The sequence below is a fragment of the Megalobrama amblycephala genome, linkage group LG11 (genome assembly GCF_018812025.1).
Source record: "Megalobrama amblycephala isolate DHTTF-2021 linkage group LG11, ASM1881202v1, whole genome shotgun sequence".
In the NCBI taxonomy this organism is placed as follows: Eukaryota; Metazoa; Chordata; class Actinopteri; order Cypriniformes; family Xenocyprididae; genus Megalobrama; species Megalobrama amblycephala.
Genome location: NC_063054.1, coordinates 21769014 through 21791491, shown reverse-complemented (window position 1 = coordinate 21791491; position 22478 = coordinate 21769014). Strand labels below are relative to the sequence as shown.

At 36.3% G+C, this 22478-nt stretch overlaps 2 protein-coding genes and 2 non-coding genes across 4 annotated transcripts; 1 reads left to right on the top strand and 3 right to left on the bottom strand.

Moving 5' to 3' along the window:
• Window positions 1–382: 382 nt before the first annotated feature.
• Window positions 383–7558, top strand: ociad1 (OCIA domain containing 1). Its single transcript, XM_048206718.1, has 8 exons — window positions 383–613; window positions 792–876; window positions 1036–1089; window positions 3826–3873; window positions 3998–4124; window positions 5731–5954; window positions 6117–6266; window positions 6840–7558. Exons 1-8 carry the CDS (start codon window positions 554–556, stop codon window positions 6875–6877), a joined length of 786 nt encoding a protein of 261 aa, XP_048062675.1. The 5' UTR covers window positions 383–553; the 3' UTR covers window positions 6878–7558.
• On the bottom strand, window positions 7070–22304 carry ociad2 (OCIA domain containing 2). The gene is made up of 8 exons (XM_048206719.1): window positions 21933–22304; window positions 11046–11873; window positions 10333–10426; window positions 9431–9484; window positions 8814–8861; window positions 8545–8689; window positions 8361–8443; window positions 7070–8152 (listed from the first exon to the last, which is right to left on the bottom strand). The coding sequence occupies exons 2-7, from the start codon at window positions 11133–11135 to the stop codon at window positions 8362–8364; spliced, it is 513 nt and encodes a 170-aa protein (XP_048062676.1). The 5' UTR covers window positions 11136–11873; window positions 21933–22304; the 3' UTR covers window positions 7070–8152; window position 8361.
• Window positions 17893–18008, bottom strand: LOC125279164. Its single transcript, XR_007187335.1, has one exon. It is a non-coding gene; the product is annotated as a U5 spliceosomal RNA (small nuclear RNA).
• Window positions 19428–19542, bottom strand: LOC125279162. The gene has a single exon (XR_007187333.1). It is a non-coding gene; the product is annotated as a U5 spliceosomal RNA (small nuclear RNA).
• Window positions 22305–22478: the final 174 nt, after the last annotated feature.

The following is a 22478-nucleotide window of genomic DNA, read 5'->3' as shown; positions in this document are numbered from 1 at the left end:
CTTTCTTTTCCTGTTTTTCTATCTCTTTTATTCATAATAATAATAATAAACTTGAACTGACGTTTTATTTTGTTAATATTCACTTTGATATTACATGTAGACAAAATCTTAATTAAATCTTATGAAAACAGTTAACATATACAGTTAAATCCACTCGCACGGGAAAATAAATATTTAGATTATGATATTGTTCTTATATAATCTTTTATTTAGTTAAAAACTGTGTTCGTACAGTATATTTGCATTTGTTGACGTAGAATTTACAATAAAGCATTCTTCATCAAATGAACATTTATACAGAAAACAAAAAATAAAATGAAAAACGCTATAAACAACATCTTTCCAAATATTTTGAGTTGTTTTGCGATTTTTTGTTTGGTGCTTCCGGCTTAACTCCTGCACTTCCGGGTTAGCGTTGTTGCTGATAAGAGTCGACTGGAGGTCATGTTATAAAGTGTGTCGTTGGTCTTGTTGACTAGTAATCCGCGTAATTCTATGGATACTGCACAAACAATATTGTTTTAGTAGTCGCACTGTGCCTTTTGAATCAGTCATGTCGCAAGCATCGTCTGGATTCAATCAGGCTGCTCAAGTCCCACATGGGTCCAGTAAGGTAGGCAGTAAATTCACCTGACACTGTTTATAAACCAAATATTCCGTCTCTACTGCTGTTTCTCATGCAGAAGTACTTCAAAAGCAAAGTGTGTGTTCGGTTTTCTGTTTACAGGATCAATAGACCGTTGATAGGGAACTTTTAGAGATTTTCCTCACGCATAGTTTTGTCTTTTCAGGGTCCATTCGGGGCTGCCTATATTCCCAATGAAGAAGAGAGGCGTGTCTTCAGAGAGTGCAATTCAGAAAGCTTCTGGTACAGATGTGAGTAGTATACCGTGACTGTTATTCTGCAAAACATTTTAGAATTACTTCATTTTATTCACTTTGCAAGGTATAGTCTCAAGATGCTTTGTCTTAGCCTCTGATGAGAAAATACTTTAGAAAGAGACTTATGAACATGTCTGCTCTCATTATTTGCAGCCTTGCCATTTTCCGCCATTGCAATTGGAATCACTCAGGTAATGGTATCAAGAGGTAAGTTCAAGTACGATATTTGTTTCTTTTTACTCATGGTTCCCATTGTCGTGCAAAATTATAAAAGTTATGGAGAAGTCATGGAAATTTAAGGGATAGTTCAACCAAAAATGGAAATTCTCATTCATATTTGTTGTTCCAAATGACTTTTATGCATCTTTAAAACACAAATTAAGATATTTTAATGAAACCTGATGGACTTCTGTCCCTACATTAAAAGTTAATTTCACCAAAACTTTGATGCTTCAAAATGTTCATAAAGATTTCCATATAAATAAAGAAAATTCCATAAAGAAATCCACATGAATTAGGGGTGGGCGATCTTCACAAAATTTTAAATCACGATCGTATAACAAATCGCGATCTTCCCGGTTTGGAGATGTACTATGGACTTATCTATTTGCACAATTTAAAACACAGTATTGCATTTAACAGTTTTCAAAATGGTAATTAAATCCTGAGTTAAACTTTAAAACACTGCATAGTCTTCACTGTATGAATCAAATATACATTGTTTCTTATTAAAAGTACTAAAGTTATTCAGTCAAGTGAATGATTTTGTCTTTGTCTTTTGTTTAACATTAAAGGGTTAGTTCACCCAAAAATGAAAATAATGTCATTTATTACTCATCCTCATGTCGTTCTACACCCGTAAGACCTTCATCTTTGGAACACAAATTAAGATATTTTTGTTGAAATCCGATGGCTCAGTGAGGCCTGCATAGGGAGCAATGACATTTCCTCTCTCAAGATCCATAAAGGTACTAAAAACATATTTAAATCAGTTCATGTGAGTACAATGGTTCAATATTAATATTATAAATCGACGAGAATATTTTTTTTGTGCGCCAAAAAAAAAAACAAAATAATGACTTTTTAACTATCTAGTGATGGCTGATTTCATAACACTGCTTCTTGAAGCTTCGGAGCTTTACAAATCAAATCAGTGTATCGGAGCGCCACAGTCACGTAATTTCAGCAGTTTGGCGGGTTGATATGCAATCCGAGTCACTGATTTGACTCAAAAGATTCATAACGCTCCAAAGCAGTGTTTTGAAATCGGCCATCACTAGATATTGTTAACAAGTCGGGGTTGTTTTTTTTGTTTTTTGTTTTTTGGCACACAAAAAATATTCTTGTCGCTTTATAATATTAAGATAGAACCACTGTACTCACATGAACTGATTTAAATATGTTTTTAGTACCTTTATGGATCTTGAGAGAGGAAATATCGTTGCAGGCTATGCAGGCCTCACTGAGCCATTGGATTTAATAAAAAATATCTTAATTTGTGTTCCGAAGATGAACGAAGGTCTTGCAGGTGTAGAACGACATGAGGATGAGTAATAAATGACATTACTTTCATTTTTGGGTGAACTAACCCTTTAATGACATAGACAGGCGCAGGTATTTGCATTAGGCTTTAAGACTGAATACATGGATTTTCTAATATAATGGCACACACATCTGATTTCTTTCCCAACTGTTATTCACTTAAGACACAACTGACTGTTTTTATGTAAATATGCACCAAGACAGACATTTTGACATATATCTGTGTATATTTGACCTCGCAGCTCGCACACAGAAAGTGTGTGGGGATCAGTCTCTTTAACAGTTTAATGCACTTTTAATAACTTTTTAAAATAAAGCATGTCCCGCAGTAGACTCCATTTTACGGCAGTCATTTTACATGATTTGACTGATTTAGACGTTAAGTGACGTTTAGAATTTTAAGGAGGGGCGAAAGCACGCGCTTTAAAGGAAAGAAGCGGCATGCGACGCAATGATCATAGCCAGAATCAAAACCGAAACTAAAGTTTGATTCATCACACAGCCCTACTGCTGTTGAATTGTTTTTCAAATGTGTCACCACCACGCATGAAAGACACATGATACAGACACATGATAAAATTTGGCCAGTCTGCACAGCCATCAAATAGGCAGTCATTTGTATTTTACAAATGTATTTTATTTTAAGGTCCTCCGTAGTCAATAATTTTATCCCTTAAAACTCATCTTTGATCACCAAAACTACATAATTAAACATTTATCCTGTGAAAAGCAAATACTTCATGCTTTAAAATAGCTTGAATGTAACTCTACACCCTCGCCTCATTTAGTATACGTGGGTCTGTGAATATGCTAATTAGCCCCACCTCTGATCACTTGCACGAGCTCAGAGATCCACTCGGTCAACTTACTGAGGTAAACGCTGCACAATGGTAACGTTTTTTACAACGTCAGACACATAACGGTAATTAATATGATTAGCCTTTTGCTTGACTATTATCCGGTGTCTCACAGACATATAAACATCATTTAAAAACTTGATTTTCACCACAGGGGGACTTTAACATTATTAGGAGGGCATAACAGATCACAATCTCTATGATTTGCTTGAAAGGTAGATCATGGGCGTCTTCAAGATCACAATATACAATCGTCAGATCGTCCAGCCCAAATATGAATTGAGTGGTCTAATCCCAAGTCTTCTACAGAGGCACGATCTCTTTATATGATGAACAGATTTATGTTTTTATTCACATATAAACATTGCTCAACGTACATACATTGAGCACATCAAAAATGGTAAATGGAAGCAAAGGTTAGGAATGACATAAGGGTGAATAAATGGACAGTATTTTCATTTTTGCATGAACAATCCCTTTAAACTGTAAAAAGGTAAAATTAATTAATTAATTTAAAAAAAAATCTTGTGTTGTTTATCCCCAGGAATACTTAGTCCATCACCCCGATTTGGCTCTCTTCCCAAAGTTGCCAGTGAGTATCAAGAACAACAGACAGCACAAATTTTAACTAAAACCAAGGTTATATGGAGATGGAGGTCTATTAAAAGGCAACATTTTCTTAATGTATGTGATTTTTTTTTTTTTTTTAAATGCAGTTGCTGGCATATTTGGATACATTGGTGGGAAAATGTCTTACATGAAGGTCTGTCAAGAAAAGTTTAGGAAACTGGAGAACTCCCCACTGGGAGAGGCACTACGACAAGGACGTCACATGCCTTCTGTGTAAGAACATGATACATGCACAGCATTATTAACATATATTAGTTTCTATATTTTTAGTTTTATATAGTATAACTTGTTTTTTATTTTAGCCGTTTCTGTAAATAGATAATTTTATCTAAAATATCCTTTCAAACAAATATGCATTCATATTTAAAGGGTTAGTTCACCCAAAAATGAAAATAACGTCATTTATTACTCATCCTCATGTCGTTCCACACCTGTAAGACCTTCGATAATCTTTGGAACGCAAATTAAAGGTCCCGTTCTTCGTGATCCCATGTTTCAAACTTTAGTTAGTGTGTAATGTTGTTGTTAGAGTATAAATAAAATCTGTAAAATGTTAAAGCTCAAAGTTCAATGCCGAGCGAGATATTTTATTTAACAGAAGTCGCCTACATCGAACGGCCAGTTTGGACTACATCCCTCTACTTCCTTCTTTAATGACGTCACTAAAACAGTTTTTTGACTAACCTCCGCCCACAGGAATACACAAGAGTTGCGTTTGTAGAGTGTGTTTGTCGCCATGTCGTCGAAACGCTGTTATTTTCATCCCGCAGTCCAATCACCGGGTCTGATTCCGGCTCAAATTGATAGGGTAAAATTAAAGACATGTTTACAATAACACTGAGCGCACGCATCTCCACGTTATGGTAAGAGGCGTGACCTTTCCGGGCAAGGTTCGCTAAGCTGCTGTTGAATCACAACACAGGAACCACTGGCACAATCAGTGTCAATCGTATTTCTGAAGGAGGGACTTCATAGAACAAGGAAGTCATCAGCCCGTTTTTATGACAGTGGAAACAGCGGTATACAGATAAGTAAATTATGTGAAAAATACTGTTTTTTTTTTTTTTTACACGTGAAACATGAACACATGTTATATTGCACACTATAAACACAATCAAAGCTTCAAAAAAACACGAAAAACGGGACCTTTAAGATATTTTTGTTGAAATCCGATGGCTCAGTGAGGCCTGCATAGCCAGCAATGACATTTCCTCTATCAAGATCCATTAATGTACTAAAACATATTTAAATCGGTTCATGTGAGTACAGTGGTTCAATATTAATATTATAAAGCGGAGATGTAATGAATCTTTTGTATCGAATCAGCGGTTCGGAGCGCCAAAGTCACATGATTTCAGCAGTTTGGTGGTTTGACACACGATCCAAATCATGATTCGACACAAAAGATTCATAATGCTCCGAAGCTTCCTGAAGCAGTGTTTTGAAATTGGTCATCGCTATACAAGTCGTTATTTAGTTTTTTGGGCGCACCAAAAACATTCTCGTCGCTTTATAATATTAATATTGAACCACTGTGCTCACATGAACTGATTTAAATATGTTTTTAGTACATTTATGGACCTTGAGAGAGGAAATGTCATTGCTGGCTATGCAGGCCTCGCTGAGCCATCGGATTTCAACAAAATTAAAATTTGTGTTCCCGAAGATTGAAGGTCTTACGGGTGTGGAATGGCATGAGGGTGAGTAATAAAGGACATTATTTTCATTTTTGGGTGAACTAACCCTTTAAGTAATTCACTTTGACAAGTAATTTTTACACAATAATAATAATAATAATTTTTTTTTTTTTTTTTTAAAGGATAAACCAGTCAGAATTTGCTGATCAAAACCCATCAGAATCTCAACAGTCTGAGTCTGTTTCTCAACCTGCAAAGGACGTCAGTTCTATGCCTGAAAACTACAGCAATTACACAAGTGACTATACCTACAGCAGCCCCTCCCAATCATATGACCCCACTCCTTTTAGTTCTGGATTCAGCGATTCTGGTCCCGTTAACATCAGGGATGATATTTCTCCTCAAGGTACTGCCACTCAGACCAGAATAACATGTATAATCATACAAACATTGCTAAACAAATATAAATTTGTGTACAATTGGTCAAGAAAAAGGACATTCGTCATTGAATAAGGACTTGTCATCTGATTGGTAGATGTTTAACCAGTAGTTTGCATTTATCCCAAAGCGCTTTATCCAGATGAGGATGTGCCCAAGAAGAGGCCAGTATTGTACGAGGAACTGCGTAACAAAAACAGAGAGAACTATGAGGTCACTCTCACACAGAAAGCTGAAACACTGATGAAACCACAAAGAGAGGTGGCGGCACCTAAGGAAGGTGAGCTTCAGTAACTGATTTCCCTAAAATTTTAATAAGTCTATAGAAACAATGATTTGTGAGGGCAAAATGTTGGGCTTATCTTGTTAAATATTTAACTTAAATGTCAAAGCATCCATGAAATAATTCAGAAGCAGTACTGTGTTGGGTTGCCAATTGATGAATATACTAGTTGATACTTCCACTGACATGACTGTTGAAGCGTTGCATAATGATGTGGCATCTATATGAACATTGCCGTTTAATTATTATATTGGTAGTTAACGTGAACTAACGATGAACAATACGTCTAAATATAGACATTTACCAATACATAATTCAAAATCAAAATTTGTATCTTATTTTTTAATAGACCTGAGATAACATGAATTGACAATGAAGAGTTGTATTTTTATTAACTAACTTTAACAAAGATTAATAAATACTGTAACAAATGCTTTGCCTATTAATGTTAGTTAATTCCTTAACTACCGTTAATTAATGGAACCTTATTGTAAAGTGTTAGCAATTATTTTATAATCTTAATGTCTTGTATCGTTTAGACCATAAACCGGTTTCTTTCTTTCCTCTCAGTTAAAAAGAACAAGTATGGAGATGCTTGGGATGAGTAAGAGTGACCTGAAGAATCAACTTTCTGAAGAGCTCAAGATCGATACGCAGTGACTTCAGTGAAGTTGTCATGCCTCATTCTGCCAGATCAGACCAAAAGCTGCAATGAAATGCTGAACTGAAGATGAATGTATTTTAAGGAGCAAAACTTAGTTTGGCAAATGAATGCAAACTTGTTAGAATTAAAAAAAACATTTACTCTAATTGCTTTTGATGGCATATGTGGTTTGGAAACAAATGTTTATCTTCTTGGCTTCTAGCTTTAAGTGGATTTAAGCTAAATCATTTTAACAAAGCATCAGTGTTTTATTGATTAGAAAGTTCTGTCCAAATACGCTTGAGATTTGTTAATAAATTAATACAAGTATTTTAAATATAATATCCTTTTGATATAAACCCAGGAAAATGGGCATGTAATAAAAGTATTGAGGTTAATTATCCAGTCTGTGCACAAGTGACGATTATGTCAGTGTTGTTGGTTGTGACAGTAGAGATGTTTAGACTTGGACCCATGATGATAATGACATCATTCACTGATGTTACAGTTATTACAGTCATGTCCTCTGAGCTGGAGATAAGAGATAAAGATATGCGTGTTCTGAGGTTTAAAGTCTTTCTTTTTTAATTTTTTAATTAAATTCAGCAATTCAATTTCAAATAAAGCCTGTGACATCTGTAATTCATTCACTGTACTTTGATCCATGTTTGTGAAGGTAAATATGTATATAATTGTTTTTTAAAGAGAGAGAGATCTGGATGACTTCTTTCTGCAATACAATATTATGATCCAGCTCATAAAAGATATGTTTACTGTCATAAAATTGATCAGAAACCTCCACTCCCTCTCTACATTATAAACAAAAGCTCAGAAAACTTATTGAAAATATTGGTATAACAGTATAATAACTTAAAGAGCATTATACTTATGAGGTGGATTCATTAGTACCAGATCTGACACTACTTGAGAACATTTACAGCAGCATACATTGTTTCTTCAAATCCACTTCATGCACAAACACAACTATTAGTGCTAAAACACCGCTGCCTGCCATCTGACACACCTATTTTAATAAATAAACCGTGCACAAAGGTTGTCAAATTTGTCCATAGCAGTGCATTGCTGCAGTGTCTTGGCGCCCCCTGCTGGTTAGTTTTAAGGTCCATTCAGGATAATTTCAGCTGATTTCTGTTGCGTCATTTTCAAAAGAGAAAACATTTATTTTTATTCGTTTTTATTATAAAAAATACATAGAGTGATGAGCTGTGTCCTGCTGACCCTGCAACAGAAAAACGAAGAGATTTACCTTTAGCCCTGATTTATGTAATACACATATTTGTCCTCATGAACAACGCCACATAACGAGTGTTTTGTGGGCGTGGTTTAGAATGTAAATGAATAGCGGCTGGTAGGTGTGGTTTAGAGTGCAGGTGGAGCTTTTATGTTTAGGTAGAGGGGTGTGTTTGGGCGTGTTCTGTTTTTTTCACCTTAGCTCTGAGTGGGTGCATCAGGCGCTGTTGCAGCTTGTGCTTCTTGTTGCTTGCACTTTTCACACACATGGATGCAGTGTCTGTATAAAGGAAAACATGAACAGATATTACAAGCTAAATTGATTTCAGTTCACTGCATGCAAAAAGTATATGACATGAATAATCCACACATGATACTTACCTATGTCCATGTCTAAAGCCACCAGGTCCAAATCCAGAAGGACCAAAGCCTTTTGTGAACTCTGGTCCCAGTTTATTATTGAACTTCTCTCTGCAGGTCCCAACATATGAAGCTTTGCCTACTGCATAACCCACAATACCCGCCACTGCAAAGGAAAGTGGATTGCTGGGTTTGTATTCCAACTTTATATTGCCACTGTATTATGTCAATGATGATACAAAACATTCATATGAGGTGGGAAATTACATTATTATTAAATAGGCACTTACAAAGCAGTTTAGGGAAATACCCAAATCGCTTGGACTGTTTCCAGACACCTATAAAAACAGTAAATTACAAATTGGATTCTGTTTTCAATTCATAAAAATAAAATAATAAAAAAAACAGTTATTTAAAGATTTTATAGGGGCTGTTTATATAATGCATGTTTCAATTCCACTGCGCTGCTTTTCCATTGTTTTCTGTGCGAGCATGTGCTAGACGGAAATGTTACGCTAGCGTCTTTTCAGCTCGCGCATGCGCTAAAATCTCTGCACCTAAAAGGTAAAAGTTGTTCAAATAAAAAAAAAAAAAAAAAAAAATATATATATATATATATATATTATATATATATATATATATAAAAATAATTAGTTACTTGGCCATTATCCAAAAAAAGTGTAGTTTTGTATATACTTTATTTAATTTCAGTTAACTTTTATTTTAAGTATTTTTTTTTTATGGTTTAGTTTTTGTTACCTATAATAGGCTAACACTGGTTGTTAGCCTACACGTGTCAGTATTACAGTCTTAACCCTTTCAGCATCTAAAATGAATTCTATACATGGCTAAAACTCAACACTTTGTGTAATGAATGCTTTTTCTCATTATGTAGACTGAATCTTACCGCTGTATATGAGGCCACCAGTCACAGCCATGCTCCCGGTAGAGAGCGGAAGAGCTGTGGAGACATTAACAGGTAAGAGGTTAAAAAGCTACACATTACAATTCCAGATTCAACTTACCAAATCTAAACCCATGATTCCCGCTCTTACTACAATATAAAATGGTGCTTGTAGAGGTGCACTGACGATGGAAAAGGAGACTATAAGATAATGATCAATATCTTATATCTTAAATTTGTACCTTCTAATGAACATTTGGTTACATTGGACAACTGGGTCACAGATTACTGTCAGCGGCAAACAACTGGCAGACTAAACTTGAGGCTTATGTTTCCCCCAACACAAACATTGCTATGGTTAAACCAAATTCCAGCCATGTTAAAACATAAGCACTGGATAATAAAGGCGCCACTGTTTTACTCCATTAGCCCTTTTTTGGACAAACATTCTTGGAAATACATGTACACACCTGTCAAGTCTCTTTTTACCAAAGCAAACAACCTGCGAAGATAATTCAGAGGGGAACCTCTCCTATGTTTTGACCTAAATACACATTTTTAAAGCTCATCACCTAAAACATCACACACATGGTCTAACTGAACTGAACAAAAACATAATATCGGGTCTATTTCCATAAAAAAATTAATTCAAATTCTGTCATCATTTACTCACCCTTTCTTTCTCCGGTGCAACACAAAAGACAATATTTTGAAAAATGTCTAGTTTTGGGTTTCCCATACAAAGTCAATGGTAACCAAAACTGTCTTTTGTGTTTCACAGAAAAAAAAGAAAAGAAAGTCATACAAGTTTGAAGCAACATCAGGGTGAGTTAATGATGATGGCATTGTCATTTTTGGGTGAACTATCACCTTAAGGGATAGCAAATGAATACATATGTATTTACCTCGATACCAGAAGCTCTCGTACTGACATTCCTTCCATATCTGCTTTATATCTTCCCTGGGAAAGCGTGGATCTGCTATGGGACATTGGAATTGCTGTAACAGCAAAAAGGTCAGAAAAAAGAATATTCCTCTACTTTCAATGAACATTAGCATACTAACATGCTAGGAATTACAGATCCACTTCCCAGTTATTGTTAACAAAAAATTATTCATGCAGTCCCAACACAAATGGATTAAAAAAAAACCTTAAATTTTAAATATATTAGGTGGATTTTTTTCAGGAAGTAATTTATCAAGCTATTTCCTGTCAAACAATCATCACGTGGTTCTTTCAATCCAGGTGGTTGCTTTCAAAGGATATTCTGTACTTTTGAGCACATTTCTAATGCATCTAAAATCAACAAAACCCAATTTACAACTTTCTATCTCTGTGTAAACATAGTGACCATACAGCAGATGCAGGCCTGATATCACAAAGTATGGTGAACATCTGGTTACTATCAGTCGACATGCTATCAACCACATGAACATTGATCTGAACCAACATTCAAATGCTATGCACAAATTTTACAAGCTACTTTACAAGCTATTAAACACTGACACAGATACCCACATTAATGCTACACAATTTTATTCAATGTTAAAAGACAATACATGAATATTTAGCTACAGTCGTTCAGAAAAATAAACAAACCTCTCAACACTCTCTTACCTTCCACCCAGACTGGCCGGGTTTTGTGTCCACTGGTCCTTCTCCTTTTGTACTCTGATGTCCTTCTGTGGTCATGTCTTTTTCAGCCATGTCTTGCTTTCTTTTCTATTTGTCTGTTCTGCTTCGGTTTCTACTACTATGTCTTTATTCACTCTTTTTGCTGTTTTTATTTTGACCTCATTGAGCTCCTCCCTATTCCTTAACTTTGTACATGCACCTCCCTTTGGGGGCAGTGCTGTGATGTCCTGAATTACAGAGGGCTGCTTTGAACATTGTGGTTTCAACCCAAATGCAACGTCATGGTTGCCCAGCAAATTACATGCATGAACACTGTGCTATTTGAATTTGTATACAACAATCTCTGAATTTACTGTTTTTAGTTGGAATTGTGTACATTTGAAATATGAATAAAGCTATATGAACCTAATAATCTGAACCCTTCACTTAATTCTGTTTTTCGTTGCAGTCACATCAAAGACACATTACATCATACTTAAAAGTGTGCTGGTGTTTTACCAATGTCAAATAGTCAATGTCATTTGAGTTTTTTGAAGTGTGCCGATTTCCTGTTTTGACACATACTCGTGTCAGTAAGCTCACCTCTGTCCAACATTCACTGCCTACTCTGATAAATCTTTATCAGACAATTTCGCCCTAGATAGACACACCTTTGTCTACATTCACACTACTACAAATCACTCTTTATCTGCCATTTTCAGAAACTTGATAGAGTAAGGGTTATATACAGTACTTGCACTGCTCCAAAAGAATCTTTTAAACTTCAGCAGTCAAAGACCTGACCAATCCAAGAAAGACATTTTGAAGACCCTTGAAGACACAGCAGAAAGAAAAGGTCATGAAGCAGAAGAAAGGAGAAGAGAAGAGAAGAGAAGAGAAGAGAAGAGAAGAGAAGAGAAGAGAAGAGAAGAGAAGAGAAGAGAAGAGAAGAGAAAACAACATAAATAGCCTACCAGAAAAATAAGGGTGCATGAACTGATTTTAAAAGCTTTGCATTGGCAAGGAAGTATGGCTATTTTATACCTAAACGCTATATTTGAATCTACAGGACAAAGAGAAAAGACATTCATTCTGAGATATTCAAATAATGAGGCACATATGTGTCTGATAAAATATCAATTTCAATAGACACAAATATATTTAAAGACACAGCTTTCATGCTGATATGGACGATGAGTGGTTATTTTCACAGGTGCTTTAATAAATACATGATAGTGAATCCATCTTTGCTTAAAAATAAAAAATACTGGCAGATACTGTATTTACACAGTCCAAAGTAAAGCATATTATATGACTTCTGTTTAAAGGCGCTCTAAGCGATTTGACGCGTTTTTAGGCCCAATTTTTTTTGTCACATACCGCAAACATCTCCTCACTATGCGCTAGCTGCCTGTCCCCTGAACACACTGTAAAAAAAACGCGGTCTCTGTAGTCGCCACAAGCTCCGAAAACTGCAATAAAAACAAACTGGTGCAGCCTGGACCACTTAACATAATAAACATGCTCCAGCCAATAACCGACAAGCAGCGTCAATACGCAAGCTACTTACATTTTAAATGCGCGTTCATGACTGTTTCAGGAAGCACGGAGGGGAGGGCCAGGAGGAGTAGGAGGGAGGGTCTAGCTAGCCTCTGTTTTGTTTGACAACACTTCGAACGTCAACAGGAAGTTACTCCGCTCAAAATCGCTTAGAGCGCCTTTAAATGAAAATGTAGCCTACACATTTGAAACTTCTTATCTGTACATTCAAAATTATATAAAAGTGGCAAGTTAGAAACCAGTTGTATATATACCACATGGTCTTACTCTCTCTTAACATCTGTAGAAGCACTGTCAAGGTCCAGAAAGGTACTAAAGACATCGTTAAAATAGTCAACGTGACTACATTAGTTCAACTTTAAAGGGGTGATGAGTAATCAAATTTTCCTTGAGCTTTTGACATATAAGAGGTCATCATACTATAAGAATATCCTGTACGTTTTAGAGCTGAAAACTTCCTTGTTAGTCCAATAAAAGCTTTAATTGACACCAGACCCAGCAAACGACAGGATTTACAAAGTGGGGATCTATGACGTCAAAGGGCAGCAAGCACTGCCTCCGCAGAGAAAGATCAACGCCTACTTCATCCCTGCCTGTTTAGCCCCGCCCACCATTCGCACATGACATGCAATAGACCAATTTGGTGTTTGCAAACAGCGATGACGTTTTTTATGGGCGGAGCCTACCTGGTTGCAGAAAATGACAGTTGAGCAGTTACAGTCTATGGAAGCCACGAAATAAAAGAATAAAAAAAAGTTAATTTCGAGTTTATGTCTCACAATTCTGACTTTTATTTCTCGCAAACCTGAGTTTATATCTCACATTTCTTACAAAGAAAAACAGAATTGTGAGATATAACCTACTCATTATCCTGTCTTTTCTGAATTGCAATTTATCCCGCAATTCTGACTTTTTTCCCCTCAGAATTGTGAAATAAACTCACAATTGCGAGTTATAATGGCCAAACTGGGAGTCATAAACACGCAAATGCAAGAAAAAAAGTCAGAATTGTGAAATAAACATTTTATAGACTATGTTTAAAAGTTATCTATGAAAAATGTTATAGGTTTAAATATTATTTCATGCTGTAACTGCTATGTATGTATGTCCTCTGAGCTGCATCTGTGAATATTATGTAGACTTACTGTTTACATAAAATTCCTGCTTTAATAGTAGACTAATCCTTGCAGGTGTCATCAGTCCAGTCTGTGAAACGTCTCCGTTTAGCTTCAAAGGACGTTTTCAACGATGGTTTTCTTTAAAAATGAAAACTATATTTTTTTGCATTCCGATTCCAACATCCAGAGGCACAACAAAACGTTTTTCTCTTATTCTGTGGATTTTGCACATTTTCCTCCAATTGCTACCGCTATTTTTCTGCAACCATTATGCGCGCGCAGCTGCAAGTGACGTAATTGTGACGTCTGCTCCAAAGAGGTCTATAGAATAGGTAACATAGCCTAAGTAACGTGCAAAACTTCCATTTTATTCAACGAATCTCTTAGTTATATCGCGTTTGCACTGTTAGTTAAGATAAAAGCATTTGTTAGTGTACAGAAATTGAGTTGCAATGACAAGATCACTGCTTTCATGTGCTCAACATGTCTGTGATCGACTACAGTGTTCATCTCTGCAACCTTTCATGCCACGATCTGAATATAATGCCATAGATCTAAATGTAATGCAACACTTTTCACGATTAGTTAACCTTAGAGCTGTAATAGTAAAAACGCGCTAAAAGAGAGAGTAATACTTGGATATTTAGATATGCAAAGATGTCAGCCAATCACAGCAGTGGGCGTTTGCACTGAAGTCTCACAGCAGACACGTTTTAAATCAGAGGGCTAAAATCAGGGTAGGAAAAATGCCTTTTATTTATAAATTATGACAATTTTAGATGTAAAAAGCATACTAACATTATAAGTGCACCCCAGGAAACATTATAAAACAATAAACCAAGGCAGTTCATGACCCCCTTAATTTTATGAAGCGATGAGAATACTTTTACGAATACGACTTCATTCAACAATCTCTTCTCTTTCCTGTCATTATCCTTGCGCAGTTGCTGCAGTAAGCACAGTGCAGGTTTCCCAACACTATCTCACGACCAATTCGTATGTATTTTACGAGGTGGCTAATTTGTATGAATTCATGCGACCTCACTCGTACGAATTTGTACGATTTGTCTAAACCCCAGTGATGGGTAGGTTTAGGGGCGGGGTTTGGGGTAGGTCATTCGTATGAATTCATATGAATTCGTCAATGTGTAAAATGCGTACGATTTAGCAAAAAACTTATGAATTCGTACGAGTGAGGTCGTATGAATTCGTACAAATTAGCCACCTTGTAAAATACGCATGAATTGCTGTGAGATCAGATTGGGTTTCCGTGTACTACATCAGAACGCAGAATCATTATTGGCTAGCTCCTACGTCAGCATCACTTGCATGTGTCGTGCTGCTCACGTGATCAGCATTGGCCAATACTGAGCCGGCATTCGGACATAAACACGGGAGCCTTCACTGTGCTTACTGTGGCAACTGCGCAAGGATAATGACAGGAAAGAGAAGAGATTGTTGAATGAAGTAGCATTCGTAAAAGTGTTCTCATTGCTTCATAAAGTTAAGGTTGAACCACTGCAGTCACATTGACTTTTAACGATGTCTTTAGTACCTTTCTGCACCTTGACAGTGGTGGTTAAATTACTGTCTATTGAGGAGTCAGAAAGCTCTTGGATTTCATCAAAAGTATCTTAATTTCTGTTCCGAAGATGAACGAAGCTCTTACAGGTTTGGAACTACATTAGGGTGAGTAAATAATGACAGAATTTTCATTTTTGTGTGAACTAACCCTTTAACAGGATGCTTGCCAAGTCGGCAATACGAGGATCTGGGGCCCGTTTCAATAAGGAGGTTCAACCAACTCTGAGTTAAAACTTGAACTCTGAGTTGACTTACCCTGAAATGGGAAACTCTGAGTTTTCACTTTCAGTAAAGCTGAATTGAGTTAGTTCAATCGACTCTGAGTAGGTTGACTCTGAGTTAAGCGCGTGCACCACGACTATGAAAAGCCATCATCAATGGGTCTCCGTTATTACGATTCACCATGGCAACAGCACGTGACAAAAGGACGTCCGCATACTTCTGAGTCAATGCAAGTTTAATTCTAATCACTGTTAAAATATCAAAGGTGAAAACTGGTAGAATGGTAGGTTATTGAACTAATGTTCATTTTCATGGTATCCCACATGCAAAAAAAAAAGAAGAAGAAAAAAATAATTTAACAGGATGCAATAATAACAGAGGGTAAATTATTTTATCATTATTAAACACTCGTTAGGCAATTTACTTCCACTTTTAGGACATTTTCTTCATTTTTATTGAAAATAAATGCCTTTGTGATGAGATATGTGTTGGGAAAAGGGAGAATAGCGAGCTCGGCAGAAGGCGGATTCGAACCCAGTCATTCGCATCACAAGTTAAAGGTGCCCAAGAATGTTTTTTCACAAGATGTAATATAAGTCTAAGGTGTCTCCTGAATGTGTCTGTGAAGTTTCAGCTCAAAATACCGCATAGATTTTTTTAAATTAATTTTTTTAACTGCCTATTTTGGGGCATCATTAACTATACACTGATTTTTCCAGCGCACCGCCCCTTTAAATCGCGTGCTCCCTGCCACACGAGCTCTCGACTATATTACAGCGCATTTACAAAGTTCACACAGCTAATATAACCCTCAAATGGATCTTTACAATATGTTCGTCATGCATGCTGTACGCATGCTTCGAATTATGTGAGTAAAGTATTTATTTTGATGTTTACATTTGATTCTCTATGAGTTTGAGGCTGTGCTCCGTGGCTAACGGCTAATGCTACACTGTTGGAGAGATTTATAAAGAATGAAGTTGTGTTTGTGCATTATACAGATTGCAAGTGTTTAAAAATGAAAATAGCGACGGCTCTTGTCTCCGTGAATACAGTAAGAAACGATGGTAACTTTAACCTCATTTAACAGAACATTAGCAACATGCTAACGAAACATTTAGATAGACAATTTACAAATATCGCTAAAAATATCATGCTATCATGGATCATGTCAGTTATTATTGCTCCATCTGCCATTTTTCGCTGTTGTTCTTGCTTGCTTACCTTGTCTGTGCACAGATCCAGACGTTAATACTGCCTTTCCTTGTCTAATGCTCGAACATGGACTGGCATATATGCAAATATTGGGGTTATACATATTAATGATCCCGACTGTTACGTAACAGTCGCCCTGCGTCTCAATCAGCTCCCTAGCTCTCTAGGTCGTGAATCAGTATATAATGAAAGTGAATGTGGCTGATACCCTGATCAGTGCCCTGACTACTGAACTAGGGAGCTGATTGAGACACACGGTAGGTGTTATGTTGAGATCCGCGTGTTTTCCGGAAGTCTTTAAACATCACTAGCACTTTAAAAAGGGGGAGGAGACCGATAGAAACTCTGGGTTTACTGAAGAAAACCTGCTCCTGACCAGGTTAGGTTTACAGAGTAAGTTACCATGGTAATTGACTCTGAGTATAAGTTACCGCTCTTTCAAAAACAGGCTTGACTTAACCTGCTTTCTCGGTTTTTGACATACCTCCCATTCTGAAACGGAAAACCCAGAGTTTCCCTCATTTCAGGGTTAATATACTCAGAATTTTCACTTAACCTCCTTTTTGAAACGGGCCCCTGCAATGCTAGAGCTATTATGTAAACAGGTCACATACTGCGTTTATCCAATCAATGACACTTACACTGCAAATATGCAAATAATAATGTTAACCCAGGGTTTAGGAATTTGAAACGTCAGTTTAGGAATCTCCATGATTAATTGTTAATCCCGGGTACAGGTATAGGCTACTAAAAAAAACCAACACACATTAACTATACTTCCAGTCAAACACAGGCAGCTCTGAAAATTACTCAAAACAAAAACTGACTGATATGTAGACAAGATCATCTTATTGTAGTAGGATGAGAACTGTATAGCCTATATACTGGATATGTTTAAGTATTTATGCCTAGGTTTTAACACGTGACTAAACAATTACCCTGCGTTCAACGTTTACTTATTGGTATGGAAACGTCCGTACTTTGTAGAACTGAGCTGTACTAAAGTAAAAAAAGAAGAAAAAAAAAACTACAAAAACGTATATTACGCTTAATTTACTAAATTAATTGTTTCTTATATTAACTATTTTTAAAATCTCGTTTTAATACAGAAACACATTTAAATTGCTATTTCTTTCATTAACTGTATTGAGAGCCCTGTTATGATACAGGACATCAAAAAATTAATTTATACTCATTGTGTTCCTCCCCACGGAAATCTTTAGTAAAAGGCGAAAGATTTATACGATTTGAGGTGAAACATGAGTGTGATAAATAGAAAACGTACATGAACGTGGTACCGGCTACCAGGAACACTAATCTCAGAGATGGTTACTACGTGACAACAACAATCACTTCAATTTTAGGACGTTAGCCCAGTCACGTGACTTAATGGTTACTTGACTCGTCCATTAACTTGCGTGTATTTGTATTGACGCCCTACTTTTGCGTTGAGTTGAGTTTTTTGCAGTTCTTTTTTAATTGTGAAGAAAACTACACAAAGAGTAAAACCTCGAAATTAGGGTATATTCATGTGTTCCACCCCACGGAAACGGCGAGAGATGAAACATGGTAAGACAAAGTTACATGAACATGCTGCCAGCTCCTGGTATTACAGTATTATGTTACTGAAAAAGAGGGTATGCATTGACTACACTTTCCCGCCCAAACACGGACTGAGTGGCAAAACATCCTGTATCATGACTGGGGAAACTGCGAAAACGGGTGTAAAAAAACGAGTAAAGACAGTTAGACTCGACAGTCCTCACAACTGAACTCACCACAGAACCAGTGGTCCATGGAAATAGACATGTGGCCAGGAATCGGGTTTCCTTACATCCTACATGATTTCTACGTCGGAAAAATACATACCAGTCCCACCGCTCTTTCCCATTTTATAAATGTGAGGATGACACGTAATAATCACACCAGGCTATACATTTTATTAGACCAAAGATAAATTTGTGGAGGTTTATTTCAAGCATTGTTGCACACTGCAGTAGCCTACTGTAGTCACTAGGTAGACTACAAATCGAGCTATTCAAGCCTACAAGTCTCACAAAAAAAGAAGCTAAAAACAAAGAGAAAAAATAAAGTGTATTATCCTAGACTAACATAGATTATTCAGTCGTGCTCAGTTGTATCCTTATAATTTATCTGAATGCCTGCATAGGCTCATTAAAAGGAAAAACAGCTCAGATTTATCATATTACACAAACTGCAATGTTTTAAAAATGTAAACAGTTGTAGTTTATACATAAAACTGAAACATTATTTTCACTGACAGATTAAGCCAGGATTAGACCTTAGTTCATTTAGGACATTTAAGTAGTGCCTTAGAAAAAACATTGAGACATAACAATTGCACTGACATATTTTAAGTCTGAGACCAGGTTTAAGCCTTGTTTGTAAAACCGGGGGTATGGCGTTTTCGAAATAATCATTCCAGAAATTGAGATTTGAGTCGCGTGCAATATATCATTAATAATAAATACATTTGTAAGCGCCACGCAGTGGAACTAAATATTTCAGGAAGTGAATATATTGTAACACCGGACACACGAATCTCGAGATGGGTATAATGACAACATAGACACTCACAAATCCCCTGACACGTTTAATAAACAAGTTAAGATATATTACACTAGAGTAATGTATCCTATATATTTCTTTTTTAAACCAGTAGACAAGCCCCGCATTAAGCAGGGCATCAAAAAATTAATTTATACTCATTGTGTTCCTCCCCACGGAAATCTTTAGTAAAAGGCGAAAGATTTATGCGATCTGAGGTGAAACATGAGTGTATGAAATGTTTGTCGTTCAGGGTTCAGTATGAGAGCAAAGACGACACAAACATCAGTGACGGTAAGTACACTCTGATTATTACCAAGTAACACCAACCAAACCAGTACATTACAATAAACAAACAAATCTACTAGAATTTATATTTAAGATGCACAGGAGCACGTAAAGCGTTAAATATGATACTAATATGTTAAAAGTTAAGCGTGCAATGCATCATGGGAGCTCAAACTGCATGCCCGAGTTAGTCACGTGACTTTCTTTAAAAGTCATTTTGCACTTTATTTTTCTGTTGTGTTCCCTTTTTGTTTTCTGCTGTTCGCAAGATCGGAACTAAAAAGACAAAAACATGATGCTTGACATTCTATACAACAAACTACTACATAACGATGTATTATTCCACTCAGCTTCCGCAAATAAACAAAGGAAACTGTGCTTAAACACTGTTTTTTTTTCTTCATAGAGCTGTAACGACGACAAACTAATAAAATGAATAACTTGAGCTCCCTGCTTGTTTATCCACGTGATATTTCACAAATCATACGTGCAACTACACCACAGTCTATGACCTACACGCAAGTCCTGCCAGTGAGAATATCTGGCGACACCTAATGGTCATTTGATGTCTTACTAAACTGCACTGAATCACCAATAACACGGAACAAAATGGCCAATTAGCTAAATATAATCAAAATACAGTTAAGCGTGCAATGCATGCTGTTTTGCAAAAGACGACTACAGTCGTCTTTTGCAAAACAGCAGTAGACTAGCCTAATAAATATGATTGCCATGATATATTACCACAATCAAAAAAGTCCATGAAGACAGTAAACACTGCTAATTCAGTCTTTTTTGCTGTATAAAGCAATTTGCTTATCAGTCTGAGTACTAACATGCTCTAAAAACTTGTCTTCGCTGTTTGACCTACCATATACCACAAAAAAAAAGAAAAAGTAGTCGAAAATCCCCCCAAAGTAGTCAAAACTTAAAAGTTTTATCTTTACGTTTCTATTACTTCTCCACTTGTACAGTGTTTTAAAACTTTCATTAAGCAGCTTATCAAGGCCAGTGATACCCGTCCGCCTCAACAGACGCTGGTCAACAGAAATTGGTTTTCTTAAAAGGAAACCATAGCAATAGTGAACATAACTTTGACAAAGCATGCTGGCATATCACTTTATTATAAATATAAATATTATAAATATATTACAAAACCTTAGTTTGTTGTTTAAAAAGTCTTCTTACAAATAAAGGTTCTTTATTGGCATCTATAGAACTTAATCCCTTTTTAAATAAAAAAACAAAATTCAATGGAATTGTTCAATGGATTGTTGTTTAACAGCATAGCGACTGTTCAGCTGACGAAATATCTTTCCAAAAGAATTTCAGTAGGCAAAAACACTCCATAAAACAGTTCTGAAAGTTGTGAGTTGTGAAAATTACATGTGTTCTAGGATCTTTATACAGCACATGCCTCTCTCCCTCACAGCCTCTTTTTTATCCCTGTAAAATTCAATATGGCGTCTACCCTAAGGCCTGGTTTCATGAAAAAAACATCCATGGAACCTTCTCATTGCACAAAATATTCTTTATAGTGCAAACAGGTTTTTCAGATTATTAAAAGGTCTTCACACTAAGAAAACATGTTCTTTTCAGAACCATTTATTGAATACTCTGGAGAAGCCAAAATTGTTCTGTGGCATTGCTGCGAAAACCCCTTTAAAGGCCTCAATGTACTCATGGCAATGTTACAAAGGTGGCATTGAGCTATCTGTCCTTGGGGTTGTGTGAGATGAACACAAGACCTTGTTTGGGGAATTTATACTTTGAATATTTTTCTAGGAACTCTAAATGTATGTAATATTATAACTCCATTAAATTACGTGAGTGCTTACTTGCCAGTTAACTTAACAACTAACCAGTATGAAGCTCGATATGCAGTCAGAGACTGTACGTCGGTACCGGAGCACAAGAGGCATCTATATAAAAATCTAAATTAACAGAGCATTTACTTTCTGTGACTTTGATTGCTTTGAATGACTTTGCTGTTGCTAAAATATTATACTAATTACACTAATTACACCCATGACTGATTTGAACCATGTGAAAGAGCAAAATTGGAAAATTAAATAATTTTTACATTATTCAGAGCCTTTGCTGCTGCAGGGGATATTTAACATCTTCAGTGCATTATAAACAGAATAAATGATGCCTGTTGAACGCTAGTAAATGTAGGAGAATTGATGATTGGGAAAGATTGCAGAACTGACTTGGAGAATAGCTGATCCCACACCAAATTCAGTGTACAACATTACATTTTGTAACAGCAGTATCAGTAGTGAGCTTTTGTGTAGATCAAACACCAAGCAATGGGTATGTTTTACTGATTTACCTTGTCCTTGAGTACAGCATACACAAATGTAGATGCTAGTCACCATTCGCCAACATAGTATCTTCTGTCTAAACCAAGAAATGTTGACTGAAGCTGCCAGTTTGCCCAGCAAATCATTTATCTCCAAAGAAAAAAGTCATAATGGTTTTAAATGAGGGTGAGAAAATGATGATCTTGGTGGGTGAACTGCCTCTTTGACACAATGGCTAATATAATAGCGGTCCTTCTTCTTGAGATGTTTTTCATTTACTTTTGAAACTTTTCGATGTTGTGGATGACAATAGCGCACAAACAAGCAAAATCAGTTGCCTCGTTCAGTAAAATTTTTCACTGTATTCTTTTCCTCACCATTGTTTTGTTAACCCAAGTGGGTTCTGTGTTGGTGCACAGCTGAGCCAATAGCCTGTCATCGTGGGCTGGCTTTCTTCTATGCACGAGGAAACTATCGTAACTGATGGGTGTAGACATACTTTTCAGCCAATAACATGCGCTGAGAGGAGGGGCTATGAAAGCGCGTTAACCAATCACGTTGGTTTAGAGGCGGGG

Excerpts from the sequence above, each read along its gene's own strand:
- ociad2 (XM_048206719.1), bottom strand. The coding sequence starts at position 11,135 with ATGGCTGAAAAAGACATGACCACAGAAGGACATCAGAGTACAAAAGGA. Across the intron at positions 10,427-11,045 it reads CCGGCCAGTCTGGGTGGAAG|CAATTCCAATGTCCCATAGC; the intron begins GTAAGAGAGTGT and ends TTGCTGTTACAG. Across the intron at positions 8,862-9,430 it reads TGGTGGCCTCATATACAGCG|GTGTCTGGAAACAGTCCAAG; the intron begins GTAAGATTCAGT and ends CTGTTTTTATAG.
- ociad1 (XM_048206718.1), top strand. The coding sequence starts at position 554 with ATGTCGCAAGCATCGTCTGGATTCAATCAGGCTGCTCAAGTCCCACAT. Across the intron at positions 614-791 it reads TCCCACATGGGTCCAGTAAG|GGTCCATTCGGGGCTGCCTA; the intron begins GTAGGCAGTAAA and ends TTGTCTTTTCAG. Across the intron at positions 5,955-6,116 it reads GGATGATATTTCTCCTCAAG|CGCTTTATCCAGATGAGGAT; the intron begins GTACTGCCACTC and ends TTTATCCCAAAG.